This window comes from Olea europaea, chromosome 17, assembly GCF_002742605.1.
Source record: "Olea europaea var. sylvestris chromosome 17, O_europaea_v1, whole genome shotgun sequence".
NCBI classification, from domain to species: domain Eukaryota; kingdom Viridiplantae; phylum Streptophyta; class Magnoliopsida; order Lamiales; family Oleaceae; genus Olea; species Olea europaea.
Genome location: NC_036253.1, coordinates 14,178,483 through 14,197,456, shown reverse-complemented (window position 1 = coordinate 14,197,456; position 18,974 = coordinate 14,178,483). Strand labels below are relative to the sequence as shown.

The 18,974-nt window shown below is 32.4% G+C and overlaps 1 protein-coding gene across 2 annotated transcripts; it reads left to right on the top strand.

The window, feature by feature from the left end:
- The first annotated feature begins 14,049 nt into the window (after nucleotides 1–14,049).
- LOC111365235 (protein SSUH2 homolog) lies at nucleotides 14,050–18,592 on the top strand. 2 transcript variants are annotated; one of them, XM_022985651.1, is made up of 8 exons: nucleotides 14,050–14,158; nucleotides 14,251–14,291; nucleotides 14,389–14,592; nucleotides 15,014–15,080; nucleotides 16,170–16,501; nucleotides 16,722–16,818; nucleotides 17,280–17,405; nucleotides 17,904–18,592. In XM_022985651.1, exons 1-8 carry the CDS (start codon nucleotides 14,076–14,078, stop codon nucleotides 18,286–18,288), a joined length of 1,335 nt encoding a protein of 444 aa, XP_022841419.1. In that variant the 5' UTR covers nucleotides 14,050–14,075; the 3' UTR covers nucleotides 18,289–18,592. The 2 variants fall into 2 exon arrangements, with proteins under 2 accessions (XP_022841419.1, XP_022841418.1); XM_022985650.1 differs by having other exon boundaries at nucleotides 16,677–16,818.
- Nucleotides 18,593–18,974: the final 382 nt, after the last annotated feature.

Sequence of the window (18,974 nt, the reverse complement as noted above, 5' to 3'; positions counted from 1 at the left end):
CTTGGGAGGCGTTGCACTTTTTAGCAGCCATTCTCGCCTTGCAGTCGTCCATTTTGGCCTGAAGTTCCTTCATCTGAGCAGCCAAACTAACCATCAAAGAGTCTTCAATCATAATTTCGGAAGAGATTTCTTTCAACTCGTCCTCAGCCTTGTTGATCTCCAAACGCAAAGACTCTTTTTCAGATACGGTGCGAAGATATTGAGTACTTTTGGCCTTTAGTTCAGCATTCTTGGCCAGCAAGGAAAGGACCTCGGAATGGATAACTTTCAACGTCGCTTTAAAATCGGCAGAAAGATTGAGCGACGGAAGTGTCAGTGCTTGCTCCAACTTTGCATTCAAATGCTCAAGCTTATCCTTGTGTCCGGCAGCACTAGCCTTACCAACGTCCATATCCATGAAAGACACGTACTCAAAAATCGACTGCTTGAGGAACTTCAAATCTTCCTCTGAAGAAGTAGCAGGACGACCAGATGGAGCAGGGCGAGATGTCTTGACTTGCCCCGAGGAAGCGAACAACTCTTGGATGGAACGCACAATCTTGTCAGCATCCTACAAAGAAAATTGCCAATATTGAAGATTCTCACTACAACGAATAAGATGAAAATAAAAGTGAAGCAAAGATTACCTCATCAATAATCGTGGAAGATGGCATATCCTCAGCCAAGTCTGTCACCTGTGGCTCCACCATTCGTGAGGACTTCCCCCTTCTGAGCGAGAAGATGTTGCCACAACGGGCAGACTCATAGGAGCATCTGCAAAAATCAAAAGCAACAAATCAGAAACCAAATAGCACAAGCAAAGGTAAAGCATCAAAAAACTGAATTACCTTCTGCTTCGATGTTTGGGGGGTTGACGCCCTAGGAAGAAGGTGGCTCATCCGTTGGTTGTGATGAGGATTCTAGGACTGAAGATGTCTCTTTAAGCATAGTCTCTTCATCAACTGGTTTGGATGAAGCAGCCTCAGCGAAGGATGATGAAGCAGGAGCTGCCGATGCCAAAGCCTTTAAAGGAGAGGCTGACCTTTTCTGAGAAATCCAAATAAATCATCAGCACACAGAAAAGTTTCAAGTATGGGAAAGTATGCTTGTGAATAAACCAATTTAATTACCTTCCTCCTGATGATAAGAGGGGTATCATCATCATCATCAACATCATCCTCCAGAATGAGAGATGCTGAGGCTGGTCGTTTGCGGCTTGGGGCACTCTTGGCTGCAGTAGATTTGGCAGGGAGAGAAGAAGATGGACGAGTAGACTGTTTAGCGCGACGAGGAGGAGAAGGACTCCAGATAGACAAAGGAGTGACTAAAACAGGAGGAGGGGAAGAAATGCTCGGCTGGTCCAGTGAATGAAAGGCACGATTGGCATCAGTCACAAACAATCTGCGCTTCACTGACGGCCAGAGCTGTTCAAAAAGGGGATGGATGGCGTGGCTAGAATTGAAGGGGCTAACGAAAAATAGCTTGTTAAAAGAAGATTGCGAGCATTTATAGCCTCTGCCTCCGCCTTATTAATAATATGGAAGCGGTCAATCAAATTCCTTGAATAGCAAGGAGAAACAGGCCAAGTTTCGCTGAAACGAAGTTGGCGAGCAAAAAATTGGGGAGCATAAATTTCAACACCTGCCTTGGCATTGGTCCCAGTTAAAATATCATGAAATAACTCCCTCCCGGTTAAAAACTGGATCCAAATGAGCAGAGAGGTGCTAGCACTATCTATAGTGGAGGGGGGATGCACATAGTTTGGAGTCAAAAAAGGAGGAAAAGGAAAGAAGGAAGGGATTGAATCCAAAGAATAAAAGAATGAAAAAATGTCCCTTCTAGACATATTTACAGGAGCCAAGGGCTCAATGGCTAGCCCATAGCAGCTAGCAGAAGAACGAGAAATTCATGGAGCACCAAGCAATGGAAAATAGGATCTCAACCACAGTTGAGTGAACCAAAGAGGTCCACTGCCAGTGGGAGATACACCATTCTTCAATTGAGTTTGAAGAGAAGCCATGCCTCTATAAAGCCAAAAAGAAAGAACATAAATTCAAAGGCCTGCCACGGACCAATTCGTGCGCTATGGGTAAATAACTCAGGGAGGGCTTTATACTTGGCATACACAAAACATATTTACAAAGCCAAACCACAAGAAAGACCACTCGCTCAGTATAGGAAGGCTCAGCGCTCGAATGGTTATGAAGGGCTTGCAGGCTTGAATAAAACTCGATGTAGTTTTTACCAAAATTTGGGGCGCCACCAGAAACCAAGATACCAAGAAAAATGGTATCGCCCAAAGGTGGTAGATTCACTAGGGCCCCAACATCCCTTAAAGTAATAGACATGGGGCCAAGAGGGAAAACAAAGGTATTATATTCAGAAGACCAAAAACTTAGAGCGATTGAAAAAAGTGCTAAATCAAAAGTAGGGGGTTGAATAGAGATTTCTAATAAATCAAAAATCCTAGCATTATCAAAAAGTGCCTTAATAGGACCATGGTCCACAAGGCGAGCATGTCACCTACGGAAAACTACGTCAGATTTGGGCCAAGTGCGAATACCTCTTTCGCGAAGTGGCCCCAGCGGCAGAGAGTTTAGAAATGGAGGGCCTTGAGTACAAGGAAACAGCTGGCCCACCATCGCCTGTTCGACTGCCTCTGCATTGTTGAAGAAAGGACCTAGGTAGAACTCATTGAGTTCGACATTGGCGGGCGCGAGAAAGCTCGAAGTTATGTATGAACGACTCAGAAGTTTCTGAAAGTCATCAAAACTAAAGGAGTCGCTAGATTGAGATTGTGAAGTAGCCATTGGGGATGAAACAGAGTTTTTTCAGAGTTACGAAGCAGTGAAGCAAAAAGATGAACAGTAAATCGTGGGAAAGAAACGCGAAAAAGTGAGGCGTGATTTAATGATGCAGTGAAATGACGTGTTTGGGGGTTATAAGGGTTTGCAAAACGTCGCACCTTTTCTAGCTATGGAAGAAAACAATGATTGAAATTCTTGAAAATTTTGAATGTTGCTGAAAACATAAAGTGAATATGGCAAAATTTAATAATTGGTATTAATTCTGCCATATTGGGGGGTAATTGTTGACACATAAAAATTCAACTCAAATCGAACGGCCCAAAGAATGAAGCCCAATTGGAGGATCCCCAAATCAGATAGCCCAAAAAATGAAACTCAATCAAACAATTCAAGATGAAGGCCCAAATAGGGAGGCCCAAGAACGCGGTAACACCATTGCCCAAGTTTGCAAGTCGCCCAGAATCTGAGCGAATGGACTATGGAGTGCCATGCAGTCGCCTAGAACTGTTACTCTATTCTCGCCCAAACCTTCGAGTCGCCCAAGGTCTTAGCAAACAAAGTGTTGTAGTTATCAAGAAGTGCAATTATCAAAGCAGTTATTAAAGTAGCCCTATCACATTCCACGATTCAAGGAATTCAATCGAAAACGGTTGAACGACGAAGAGTACTGGCAGCAGTTAAAAAAGGTAGTTCCATGACAAGTTGGTCATTACGAGGAAAGTGGGCAGTTATAGAACGATCCAGCAGTTTTTAGGCGGTTGATCACAAAGAGATCATCCAAGGAGTATAAAAGGAAGGAAAGACATAGAGCAAAAGGATCGAATCAAAAACTCTCGAACAGAGAACATGTAATTTTAAAGTCCTTAACTTAGATTTAAACACTTCTTTCAATAACTCATGTGCTTGCACCCCTTGGAGGCATTCTATTTTTAATTTCCAATTGTAAAGTCATCGCCAATAAAAGAACACCCCTTTTTGGGATTTTGTCTCAAGAGGTTTGTCCCTTACACAATCGTCTGATCCCTTTTAATTATTAGCGACGAACCCGCGCGAAACAACTTCATTTTTATTCTTTTGCTTTGAATATTGTTGGCAAGGAAATAAAGTTATTAAAAGGGTGTTTGATAGGCATTTTTATGTAAAAATATATTTTAGAATAGTAAATTGATATGAAATGTGTAGTTGAGAAATAAGAAAAAGTTTTTGATTTACGTGTAATATTATTTTAATAAAGAATGTGTGATTGAAAAGAAAAGGGAGAAAAATGCATTTTGAAAAAAAAAATGGCTACCAAACGAGTCTAAATGAACATTATAGACGCCTGCTTATTAAATATTTTGTTACTTTTCAGACATCATGGTTGGACTTTGGCCAACTACTATAAGCAGAGGTATACAGTGAAGTATGAGATTAGACTTTCAACCTTATATACACTTTTAATTATTCTTATTCTATCTATATTTACTTTGATCATGCTATAAATACAGACAATTTTGATAGAAAATATTTACAGACATCGCCTGATATATATTCATTGGAAGATGGAAAAAACAAAAAAAAAAAAAAAGTAGACGAATCACATTTAACCAAGTCAACTTCAATAACAAATCCGTCAAAAAATTTCTGTACTTTTTTGCTTTTTCCTACTTACTTTCATGTTGAAGTGGCTGTCAGGTAGAAGTCCCCCACCTTTTTGCAGGTTTTAGGCCATTCAAGTGGCTGTCGAGAAGAAGAGCAACACCCGACTATTATATACCAACGATTTTATGAGGCTCCTCTCCAATAAAAGTGTTTGTACCACCAATTTTTACCATTAAGCCTATACTAACTCATCTTCGGACCCAAATGTCATAGTTAAAGAAAACATCGCAAAATCAATCTGTACTCACTTTCTTACGATGAGGTCGTAAAATTCTTGTTAGGCAACATCAAGTCATTTTGTAATTTTATATTAGCTTTTCTTATGATTCATCGTTAATAAAGTGGAGAGATATTATATAACCAATGAACTAGTAATTTAAAGCAAACATGAAGAAATTTTTAATTACTAATTTAATTTATAAATCCATTTCAATTCCAATAATGCATTCCAATGAATCGAACGCACTACCCAATACCCGTATATCCATCACTCAAATTAATTCTATTTATTTGTGAATTAGACTGATTAAAAAATCTTCTCAAACTGAGGCTTAATCATAAAACTTATTTTTTGACAAATTAAGACGAGTTTATAGTTTAAAAAAAAAAGGTCATGTCTTCCTTTTACTTTTACTAGTCTTTGTCCGTGCAATGCACAGGTTGGATTATTTTCAATGTAATGTTAGTGTGTTAAATATGTTAGGTTATAGTGTGTCGTCGTCATCATTTGCATTGATAGGTGATAAATTAATAATTTATCATACTTTATTGACATATACAGATTGCATTATAATTATAATTGATAGTATGTAACTGTTTGGCTATTTAGAAATCAAACGTATAAACATCAAACCACGAGCATTTATAGTATGAAATTCAATTCTTTTTTCCACGTCGACTTTTTTCACTGGACACAAAGGCTCCAGTTTCAAATGCTAGTCGAACATCGAAGCTACATGACAAAAGTTAATGAAATTTGTTTTAAAAAAAGTATGAATGACACTTTTAAAATGCTAGTTGGGTTACAATATTTGAAATAGTAGCATAAATATTTGTCATGGCATTTGAAATAGTCATTAAGATTTGCTATATGTCATTCAAAATGGTCATTGCCGCGCAAGAAATGAAGAAAAATTAATGGACCAAGTCAAGATATTTAGCAAACATCAAACATGATGTTTCTACTCACGAAATATTAAGACTAATAACCCAACAGACTTTTAAACGATCCTCCTAACTATATACGTTAAACTTCAATGTTTTGCACCATATAGAAAATGATTAAATATCATTTGGTACATAAGCAAATTTCAATTTATAAGTTATCTTAGAAACTTAAAACAAAGGTTTACTTATATGGTGAAAGAGAAAGACAAAGGTAAAATGTTGCATTCTTCTGGTCACGCTTTATAAGACACTGATTTGAACACTCACGAGGCCCTAGCTGCAAAATAAAAGAAAGTTAGAGCATTAGCCATCATAATTTCTAAAGTTCTTAGTTCAACATAGATAAGATTTAAAGATATCACGTATTTTTAAACAACAATGAAACACGCTGAATGCCAAAAATATAAAGAACTAGAAAACAATCAATAACCACCAAATCTTTTTTGGCCAAATCGCATATCCAATGCTCTCAGTTAATCAACAACTGTAGAAAACTATATCAATTTTTGCTACTGAATATTTCCAAATGAACGCTATTGGCATGTATAAGCATATGCATCATTTTATTCCAAAAAACTTAGCCTAAGTCTGATGAAATTACACAAGGTAGAATCATCAATTAAATAAAATGGACTAAAATCGGTTCAATAGAAAATCACTAATGAATTACAACTATTTCTCAAAAGCCATTGACAACATGACAATTTTCATTCATAAACAACCATTTCAAATTTGAAAAGGTCATTTCTATTCCAATTCGAATGCCATAAGTCTACATAGTTATTAAATGAACAACAATTCCAAAACCAAACTTAGATCGCTACTATCAAAATCCACCAAATTTCCAAATCACTAACTTGAAACATAAGTACTTCAAAATAGATCATAAACACAAAGATTCAACCTTTTTAAGGAAAAAAGGGAAAGTGATTTTGGCAGCCTGTGGATTAATTGACACCTCCAACCACGTCATTTGTAACCGCCCTCCACTTCTCGCAAACGCGCTTGCATGTAACCACGTTTTGGCGCTATGGCCATTGTTCCTCGCTTACCTCCAATCTCTGTATTATTTCCCCAGCAACTCTGACAACAAACCTGCCACAAACCCGATTTACCAATGACGCTATTATGTTCTTCTCTAATACAATCATTTTCATTTTTCGGGGTTTCTATTTCTTCTTTTTTACTGTAACTACAACCATTTTGGTTGGGGATTTGAGTTCTTTAAAGAATTTGAATTAAGCTCCCACACTGCCAAAAGAAAAAAAATTACAAATAAAGAAGGGATTAAAGAAAAAGTTGAAAAAAAGAAGATAAAATAATAAACTGAGAAACTCCCGTAGAAGAAGTTGTTTACCCGTTTTTCATTAGATTATCTCCTCACTTTATACACTTCATATTGTAGTTTGTTTCTCAAAATCTCTTCTTGGCATGGAGAAATGAAAGCGAGAGAGAGCAAAACCCACTTTTAAGAACATTTTTTAAACCAGTTAATGAATAGTATAAACCAAGCAAATGTGAAAATTTAAGTGACAAGAATGAATAGTGATCCCAACCCCATCTTTTAAGAGTTTTTTATTTTTATTTTTAAATAATTTTTTTAAAATTTTTAAATTAAATATTAATAAAAGATTACACTATTTAGAACGTAAAAAATTACTTATAAATAAAAAAAGAACATCAGTTATTTAAAAATAAATAAAATTATAATTGTAAAAGCTATTTATAGATAAGAAAATATTAATCCCTCATTCTCTTATAATTATAAAAGCTACTTATAAGTAAAAAAATATTAACTTAAAATTTTTTAAGTATAAATATTTAGATATATTTAGTTTTTTAAATTAAATGTTAATAAAAAGATTACAATATTAGAATGTAAAAAATTAATTATAAGTAAAAAAATCACTTCAAATTATTTTAAAGTAATAAAAAACTTATAATTATAAAAGCTACTTATAGATAAAAAAATATTAACTTCAACATTTTTAAGTAAATATTTAGATATATTTATTTTTTAAAAAATTTAATATTAATAAATAAATTACTATAATTAAAAAAAAAATGCATGGAGTGCTAAAAGTACTCCGTCCACACGAAGTGCTTGGCACTAGCACTCCATGCATTTTTTTTTTAATTATAGTAATTTATTTATTAATATTTAATTTTAAAAAATTAAATATATCTAAATATTTTCTTAAAAATGTTGAAGTTAATATTTTTTTTATCTAAGTAGCTTTTACAATTATAAATTTTTTATTACTTTTAAATAATTTGAAGTGATTTTTTAACTAATAAGTAACTTTTAAGATTATCTAATATTTTTATTAATATTTAATTTAAAAACTATATATATTTAAATATTTATACTTAAAAAATTTTAAGTTTATATTCTTTTTATTTATAAGTAGCTTTTACAATTATAAGAGAATGAGGGATTAATATTTTTTTACCTATAAGTAACTTTTGCAACTTTAAGTTTTTTTATTACTTTTAAATAACTTCAAATGTTTTTTTACTTATAAGTAACTTTTTACATTCTAGATAGTGTAATATTTTTATTAATATTTAATTTAAAAAACTTAATATATCTAAATATTTATACATAAAAAATTTTAAGTTAATATTTTTTACTTATAAGTAGCTTTTACAATTATAAGCTCGTTTACTTTTAAATAATTTGAAGTGATTTTACATTTTAGAAATAAAGAATAACTTTTATGTAAAAAAAATATTATTACTAATAAAATTATAGGATATGGTTGATAATTGATAGCGCGAGAAAATGAAGAAAAAGTACTATATGTCAGATTCAAGTCATGTAAAATAGAAAACGACGTCGTTTTTACTCTTCCAATTTTCAAAAAAAAAAAAAAAAAAAAAAAGCTACGGTGTGACAAAATATTATTTAAAAAATATTACTACTAATAAAATTATAGGATATGATTGAAAATTGATAGCGTGAGAAAATGAAGAAAGGGTATTGTGTGTCAAATTTAAATGACCAAACCAGTTTCAGACATGTTCAATGTGAAAATCAATGTGACAAAAATAAATAGTAAGATAAAAAAGGATAATGCAATAAAAAAATCAAACCACTTTGATCAAACATATTTCAAATCAGTTGAATGTGAAAACGCATGTGACAAAAATGAACCATCCAACTTTGTGCAAAAAAAATCAGTAATTTCCACCTCCACCAATAGAAAAAATTGAAAATTTTTTAAATAGAATAAATTAATATTGAAAAAAATTTAAATAGGAAAAAAATTCTTCTTTTACTGTGAGAAAAATAATTGAAAAAATTAAGTTCAATCATAAATAAAGAGAAAAAAATCATAAAAATTTTAAATAAAAAAAAATTATCTATAATATCAACAAAAAAATAATAATAAGAAAAAAATTTCCCCTCATTGGAGAGGATCTAAGTTTTACTCCTTGAAAGGAGGGAACTCTCCTTTTGAAATGTCAAAAGGAAAGACTTTTTTGTCCTCCCCTTTATTTAAGGAGTGATAATTTTGTTCATATGATGTAAAATTCTTCCTAATTCTTTTATGGTAAAATTTAATTTTTTTTCAGTTTTAATTAATTATATAATATTTATAAATTACTTATTTAATCTATGTAATTTTCTTTTATTTTATTTGTTTAATTTGGTTTAATAAAATAATCTTTATACATTCTTTATGATAGACGACATTCGTTAATTTGAATTAAATAATATTTATTTTTAATTTTAAAAGATTAGGAGTCTAATTTGAAAATTTTATAATAAATTTTTTCTATTTTTGCTTGCAATTCCTTTTTTAATAATCTGTATATTTAGTTTTGTTTCTTTAACATATATATAATATAGTCTTGACTTTCATCAAGTGAAGTAATATGTGAAAATGAATAAATATAAAGTGGATGTAACATTGAAGTGAAATGGCGTGTAAAAAATGGTGAAATGGCGTGTAAAAAATGGTGAAATGGCGTGTGAAAAAAATTTTACAGTGTGATTGAATAGAATAATTTACTATTGTCAAACCAGTTTCATGTGAAAACCTGTGTGACAAAAATAAACAATAAACTTCACATTCTACAAGGAGGGATAAGGAGGGTAAAAAAATATTAACCTAGAATTTTTTAAGTAAAAATATTTAGATATAATTAAATATTAATAAAAAGATTACACTATCTAAAATGTAAAAAGTTACTTATAAGTAAAAAATCACTTCAAATATTTAGAAGTAATAAAAAAAATTATATTTGTAAAAGTTACTTATTTATAGATAAAAAAATATTAATTTTAACATTTTTAAGTATATATTTAGATATATTTATTTTTTAAAATTAAATATTTATTAATAAAAAATAACTATATAGATAAATTTAAAAAAAAATTATCACAATTCCATGCATGGAGTGGTTACAGAAGGAGAGTTCTCTCTTTTAAAAAGTCAAAAGTTTCTCTCCTTTTCACTTTTCAAAAAGAGAGATTCTCTCATTTCACAGAGAGATTTTTGTTTTTTTTATTTAATGTTTTCAATTTTAATCATAATATTATTTTATTTGTTTAATCTTTATACATTCTTTATGATAGAACGACATTCGTTAAATTTGAATTAAATACTATTTATTTTTTCCTTAAATCATTTTAATTTTATTTGAAGACTTTATAAAAAAATTTCTATTTTTGTCTGCAAATTTTTTTTAATAATCTTTATATTTAATTTCGTTTCTTTATTATATAAGATATAGTATTCCCTTTAATCAAGTGAAGTAGTGTGTGAAAATAGAGAAATATTGTAGTGGAAGTGACGTCGCAGTGAAACGACATGTGAAAATGGTGAAATAGCATGTGAAAAGAATGCTAATCTATATGACAAAATTGAACAGTAAATCTCACATTCTCTCTTTTTACATAAGGAGTGATTTAACTATTAATATAAATTTCCATAAATTGAACGTACCTCTAACACGACTATTAAAAACAACATATTGGACATTGCCACATTGGAATTCGAGCATCTATGTGTAAATCCTGGTGTGAGTTCCATTTTTTGAAAAAAATGTATTTTTCAAAAAAAATGTATTTTTCAACCGTGTTTTAACATCATTTCAACCACTCATTTTTCAATAAAATAATATTACATGCAAATTCAAAATTTTTTATTTTTTATTTTTTAACCACACATTTCTTATCAATACACTACTTAAAAATTCATTATTTCCCTCCAAAATGAGGCTCAAACAAGATAAATATATTTTGTAGTAACTACAAGAAGCAGGAAAAATTAACTAAACTATGACTTGTGAGCTTGTAGGAAAAATAAAAGGTGTCTTCGATTATAAGGTATATTAAATGTTCTTGAAAAGTATTAAAGAAAAAGTTAAAATCTTCTCTATTCATATGTCACCTGGACGCTTGATTTAGTTGGAATGCGGAAGTGGAATTATCTAGTCGTCTAAACGTTCACGTGTGTGTTATAACAAGGATTCGAATTTTTACCTAAATTTGATGATCAATTCTTAAATTAACTCTGAATCACGAACTTTCAGTTTTTTAGATCACAAACTTCCAACTTTTTAATTCTAAGAACTCGATGTTTTAAACATCCAAATCTTTTGTGGTATTCTACAAAGTCAATATTATAGCAGTGAGTATGCACCATCTTTTAATTAAATCAAGAAATTAATTTTTGATCTGGACTATTGAAAAAAGGCAAGAGAAATAAAATTTCTCCATTTTCCTCTATCTAAATTTGAACACTATGGAATTATATAATATGATTGTTGTAGGATTTTTTTTTTTTTTTTTATCCTTCTAGTCTCTATTTATAGAGATAAAGATATTACAATCCATGTACAATAATAATTTCACATACAAATAAGAATTTTAATTAAAATTCAAGTATGAGTTTTATTAAAGTCTTTCAGTTAGTTTACATTTAATTATATGTATAGTCCTAGAATTTTAATTACAATTAGAATTAAGTTTATAACTTTCATAGCAATTACAACTAAATACAAAACTTTATTGTAATTACAAGTAAGCCCAAAATTATTATAATTACCATAATTAAGTTTCAATACTTTATGGAGCTACCATAAAGATCTGATTGAACATATATTATTCAAACTCCAATAATTAGATCCTACATAGTCGACCTTAGATCATCCAATCTAATTATTAGTCTTTGTTTTTTCCACTAAATGAAAAAAATTGAACTCTTGGAATATACAAGATTACAGAAGCCAATAAATTTGTAATATTTTTCCTTAGACCTGTCGTATATGTATTTATCCACGTCCGAGATTCGATAATTATGTACAAATATAAATGATCGTTTTACCCTTCTAATTATGCTTACTAATTTAAGTTTCATTTTTTTCAACGGTTCTATGAACTAGTCACAGATGTCAAAGTTTAACTGTCGTTGAACACTAAGCTTGAATTTTAATCATTCAACATAAAATACTTAATTAGTCACTTTACCCATTTTTTAGGGTGATGGTTCTCGACATGAATTCATGTTTTCTACTCTACTCATTCTTAAGTTCCTAACTCATCAAGATATCTGACCAATTAAATTGGTCTCACCTATTGATGAATCAAAGAAGTATTAAAATCACGAAAAGATATATATAATCCTGTTAAGGGTTAGATGAAATATACAACGATCAAGTGGAATTTAATTCTCCACATGGTCATGCTATAGAATTAAATTTGACATGGGGTCCGTTTCAATACACTTCAAATGTTCTAGTGTTATCTTTAACTATTTTTGTGATAATGACAAATCACAAACATGAATAGTGAATCGATCACCACAACCTTTCAATATAAGGTGCCAATCTTATACGTTGGTTGTGAACAAATTATTTATGATCAAAATATAAATTGTGTCACACTATACTTCTCAACATAAATACCCAACTTACATTACCACAATCGATCACATGTACTTTTATTCGTATGCTCAATAATAAATAAATGCAATAAATCAATAAAATCACAATTTATTTATTATAAACAATTATTTTATCATAACAAAATATACTATATGGATACACAATCCAATAAATTCCACGTGTACCCATGCAGAGAGTAGACTATACCGTCTCATCAAAGGAGCAAAGTGATAAAGATTTATAATTTTTGCTCGACAAAAGGATGGATACTAATTTAGAGGTACAAAGTGGTATTAATTGGTAGCTGGGGTGCTGATTTCGACAACAATTAATTAAAGAAGAAACTTTCAAACCTACTCACTCAACCTCTAAGGGTGATAAATGGGCCTAGCCGATTCCCATTCTTGATTCGTCTTAATTTAATTCATGATGAACTTAAGCTCATTTTGATACAAGTCCTGGATTGAGACGAGCTCAATTTTTTTTGGCAAATCGCCTTGTTTGAACTCATGGACTCTTATGAATTGGCTAGTGGGGCTGACTCGTTTTTTTATTCTCATTTTTATATTTATTTTATTAATTTCTTAAAATAATTGCTCCTTTTTTAATTTATTTTGTTAATTATTCTAAAATTAATAAATTAACTTGTGGATGGCTCAGCTCATTTGAACTCATGGACAACTCGACTTATTCTGACTCATGACAACTTGGCTCATCAAGCTCACAAGCGAAGGGCCAATTTGATCATAAATGCCTATTTGAATCTCTTTAAAATGAGATTTTACATTTTGCGACAATAAATTTTACGAGGTGTTTGATAACCCATTTTTATGTAAAAATGCATTTTAGAATAGTAAATTGATGTGAAATATGTGGTTGAGAAATAAGAAAAAGTTTTTAATTTACGTCTAATATTATTTTAATAAAAAATATGTGGTTAAAAAGAAAAGAGAGAAAAATACATTTTGAAAAAAATGGCTACCAAACGGGGCTTTAATCTTAAAAACTCAGAAGGCACAGGAATATCGTCAAGTGAGAGAAAAGTGTCAAAAGGCCATTGAAAGCCCTTCTGTACATAATATCCTCATTTTTCTGTCTTTAATGACAGAAATACCCTCCACAAATTCTTCATTGCACAATATTACTGTTGTTGTGGTAGCGAGGACAAAATGGGAATGTGTTTTACTGTCACGATTCATGCAAAAGTCAAGTCAAGTCAAGATAGATTTTGGAGTTTTGCTTTGTACACATCCGTTGTCCTCTTTTCTTGTGCGGGTTGTCATCCAAAGTGTCATATAAACAGCAAACCCTAGATTTTGGCTCACACTTGCTCATAACATCAATTAATGTGGCTCGAGTGAAAATAAAAATGTGCCAATTTACATTTTAACGGATCTCAAACGTATGCAAAATTTGGACTCCATCAATGTTGGGATATAAATGGGTCGAGTTGAGTCGCTATATTGACCGGGCTGAGCCAAATAGAGCCGAGCCGAGCCGAGCCCCTACACCAAGTCACCTACCAAAGGTCAAACACCCACATTATCATCTACATCTATATATATAATAAGCCCAAGAGCAGCCATGATCAAGAAACTGATTGCGTGTAGACCCCAGTTGCCAGTTGAAATCGAACACGAAGACATCGTATTTCCTTCTCGATTAAGGTAAATCTTCCCACATAAAAATCCCCGAACTTTGTTAAGATTTTACATTTCCCATCTCGCTTCATCGCTTGAAATATAAATTACTGCTGTAGAGAAGAAAAGGCAAAAATGGAGACTCCTTTGCTGTCATCAGGTAGACTTTCCAATTCATAAAGTTGCAAACATTTTTGGATTATTTTGTTCTTCGCAATCTTATACTTTATAGGGGATATAAATATACTTTGGGACAGAGAAAAGTGACATAGGAAGTGAAAGACGGAGTACATACGAACACGTGGGCCGTGCAGGGTCGGCAATTCCAACGGCTTTCACGGCTGGAACCGAAGTGAGCGTCGAAGAAATTAGATCCGCCTCTACTTTTTCTGACCCGTACCCGCCTTCTTTGCACGCCCCTTTGGTCGGGTCCTCAGAACCACACCACCTCTATCCTAACGGTAATTTCAAATATGGTATAATTTTATAGTTTTCTGTAACCCTTCTGAATCTCACACCGTTTCGGATTCTCTTTACAAGCTGGTTTTAAGGATCCGAACGAATGTGTTGGGATTAGTACTGATCGATACAGTTTTATTACATTTCTGAGTTATCAAGAGGTGGATCATGTGTACGTCTCTCTGGGTCATGTAAACTGTCTATTCTAGTTATGGTCCATTCATTTGGCAGAAATTACATTTGTGAGAACAATGAATTTTAAGACCATCTGTGATTTGATGTTGTAATTCTATTCCCTATTTTTTATTATTATTTTCTTTTCTTTTTTGAATCTTTTTCTTCATTCCAGTTCCTTATCAGTTAACATGTGGAACTTTATAACCTCTGGTTGGCGGATTATGAATTATAATTCTCTTGATGCAGCACAAGTGACTGGTTATCCTCAGGGCGGATATCATGGACATTTAGGAACTACTGCTGAAGTAGGCAGGTAAGTTTTGAATATGCTCCCCGAAGGCATGATTATTTCCGATTATGTACTTGAATATGATAGAATGTACTTCAATATTATCTGTCTTTGTATTTTTCTCTGAGGGCATGGAATTTGGACTGACCTTCGGACTACACATAAATTTTCAAATGTTAATTACTTAATTTTCATTCTTTAATCTAATTCCAAAATCAAACGTCATGCCACCAATCATAAGATCAACATTTACACTGTGTTATATGGTTCGTTAGTTTTCCACTCTGAATCATGCTGTTAGTGTTAATAATCCATTTGTTTGTTGTGAAGGATCCGAGATGTTATGAAATTGTTAAAGATCCATTTTTATTCTTCTCTGTCTTCATATTGTAAGAATGAAATTCTATACTGTCCGTCATGATGGAAAGAAAAACTAATCGAAGGTAAATTTTGGATTTGGAATCATCAAGCACTCAATATCTTAAACATCCATGAGGTGGAGTTCATAGTTCATGCTCAAAAAGCACTGTAAATACTAGAGATCCAAACACTTCTAACTGCGAGCCACATGGCTCTGAAAGATTAAGAATATCAAAATCTTCGAAACAAAATGGAATAGAAGCTTGTGATACATTAACTTCATATTTGATGGGTGATTCCTGCTTGGAAGCCTCAATCACTGAGGCTTCCTGTTTACATTTTTTTTGTGTTTAATACATGTGTGCTTTATGTCTTGGGTTGGTGTTTCTCAAAGATATACAGCAGATGTGTCCCTCTAGGCATGCTTGAAAGTCATAAAGAAGTGGATTAGTTACTCGGTAACATCAGCTTTCTCGATCAAAATTAAAATAACTTGGAAGGCAACGATATGTGTAATAAAATTAAAATAGGAATAGAAAGAACTTCTCTCGGTCTTACATGTCCTGTTTATGTTTGATTATTGCAATTGTAAATGGATGACCTTGCGAAATACTTTTATATTGAACTTCCTGCTGGGTCTGTTGGATTTGTTTCATAGATTAAGATTTTGAAGTGGTTCATTACAATTCTTTATTACCTATCTCACTACATTTGATCGTGATGATTTGGTAATCCATGTAAGTATCGGTACAGGCAAGTATTGGATGAAGTAGAAATACGAGAACTACTAATAGATCATGTTGGTCATCGTTGTTGTTGGGGAAGTCGTCCTGCTCGGACTTGGAATATACATGCTGTTGAAGATTGCAATGTTTATACGGGAACTCTGGAGACTTTTATTGAAGAAAGGGAAACAATAACAGAAAAGGAAGTATACACTGGTGGAAACATTGATGGAAAGAATGAGGGGGCTGAACTTGGAATATGGGAATTGGATTTAAGGTCTGAGTTTCCCGTACTTTTTATACCTCATAAAGAGTCACGAACCAAAGTTCCTCATTCAGAAGCCATTGAGAAATGCTCAGGTACTGGCTGTAAAAATGTCAGTCTGGTTTTATAGTTACTTTTTATTTTATTTTAATAGCAATTTTGGTAATTTTATCTGCTCCTCATCCACTTATGGTTTATTGGTTATGGTCTACAATTTGCTTGTATGGATTTTCAAATATAACACTATAGTTTTCTCTTGTAATTCCGTAGGTTGTGCAGGACGTGGAAATTTTGTGTGTCCCACTTGCAATAAAGATCAAGAGCCTGGTTTCTTTAAGGAGAATCAGATGTTTCCATGTCCTACTTGTCATGGGAGAGGGTTGATTGCTCATAGAGATGGATCAGATACAATGTGAGCTTCTTCTTTCATAATCTAGTATTTAAACTTTGTTATTATTCAACACAAGAGCAAAGCAAAGAAGTAAAAAGACGGCAAGGGGAAAAAAATGATTTCTGGAAACTTGATTTGATTTATTCTCTGCACAGCTCTTTATATAGAGCTAGAGTTTATCGGAATGCCAAATAAATTTGCTGATTACAAGGCAGAAACAGAAAAACAGCATCAACTATCTCTTCAATCGCTGAAACTCTCTATTTTGAAATCATTAGTTGAATAGAAATTGATTTTCAATCCAAATTATCCATAGAACATCTGGCGTGACATGGATAATGAATAAATAGGGTTAATATCATTCCAATTGCCCGCATATCCCTTTTTGACCAACTCCTTAGCAATTATTCAGCCTATTATTCAGTCCATATGCAGCTGTTCAAGCACTTTTGCAACAAACTTCATCATTTTCCCTTGTGCAGATGTCTTATATGTAAAGGTAAGGGAACAATTCCTTGTGCAACCTGTGGATCGCGCGGAGTAATAAAATGTGAGACATGTCAAGGTGGTGGCTCTCTTCTAACTCGCCAAGTGGCTATCATTAGATGGTATGCGTATAAATTGAAGAAAATGTACTAAAATTAATAAATTTTTTTGGCTTGGCTAGACGTTCTAACTTAAAGGTGTCCTCAACTAAGATTTTGATGGATTTAAAAGATTATAAATCCTAATGAATTTCATGGATTTGAATAAATTTTCACAATTCCATAAGAATCTCATCAAATGTGGTGAAATTTCAAAACCTTTGGTCGTATGTCTTTTTAAACTTGAAATCCATCTAATTCTTTTAAAATCTCTCTATTAATGAAATCTTTATAAATCCACTAGTTATTTAGGATACCAAAATTTTAAAGGATTTCATTGAAATTCATTAAATAGCAACTAGGAACCCTTAAATTTTAATGGATTTCATTAAAATCCGTTAAAATCTCAATTGAGCACACCTAAATTTAGAAGGATTTTTAATATCCATTACAACCTCAGTTGAGGACACTCCTCTTGATATCTGTTTTTGTCAATTTTGTTATTGTATCCTGCATCTTCAGGAAGACTCTTTCAGCTAGAAAAGTAAGTGCAACGAGTGGAGCAGCTTCAGTTCCAGATGACGTATTCCACCGAGCAAAAGGAGTTCAGTTGTGCAATAATCAGGCCTACCAGTGTACTCCTGCATTTTTTGCCGATTCATACTTCCTCAACAAGTTTTCTTCCGAAGTAATCGCAGAGAGGGCACCTGTAACTCCAACTGCAAGGGTCATATGTGAGAGGCATACAATCTCTGTTGTCCCAGTGACTCGTGTAACCATGACTCATCGCAATCGCTCCTTCAGTTTCTATCTTATCGGAACTGGACGAGAGGTGTATTTAAAAGAGTCCTATCCTTCGAGATTTTGCTGGGGGCTTTGCCCTTGCTTGGAATGGTTGAAGTTATAGTGTATCCTTGTGAAATCAAGTCATGTTGCTGCTATTCACCTCCTCTTTCGAGAAGGAATGCAAGGGATGATATGGAATCAATTTTCATCTAAAATTGCAGCACAGTAAATTTATAATGTTTGTGTGAGATGTAACTATACAATTTATTTTATTTCAGTGCACTTGTGTTGCATGTAATTTCTGAAGGATTGTGTTACATTTGCTTGTAGGCTTCCTACCACTGTGTTATTCTCCTACGTATGCCAATAATGGTTTTTTTCCCTTGAGCTAAAGAAGCAAATATAAAGTAAGGATTGCGTTTTTTCCTGACAGCCTTGAAATTGTTAGAGCAGATAATTCAGAAATTTTCGAGGTTGAGAGGAATTTTTGGGGTCAAATTGTGCAAAAGAAACTGTTGCCTTCATTGTTAGGAAGGAAACCTTCCACCAAAACGGTCTTTACATTTTAAGTATTTTTCATATCATTTCTTATTGCTTGGTATTTTTCACTTAATGTATACTGTGCAATATTTGTCAAATTTCATTCATAATATGGTGTGTGTGTGTAATTTTCTCGACAAAGCAACGCACATTCCATATTCCAAGGACCAAATATGAAATTCATGAAAAATGGTGGTTATATTACTATCAAGATTTGTTTAGGTGCACTATTTTGTAGTTATATAAAAAAATTTCAATTTGTTCACT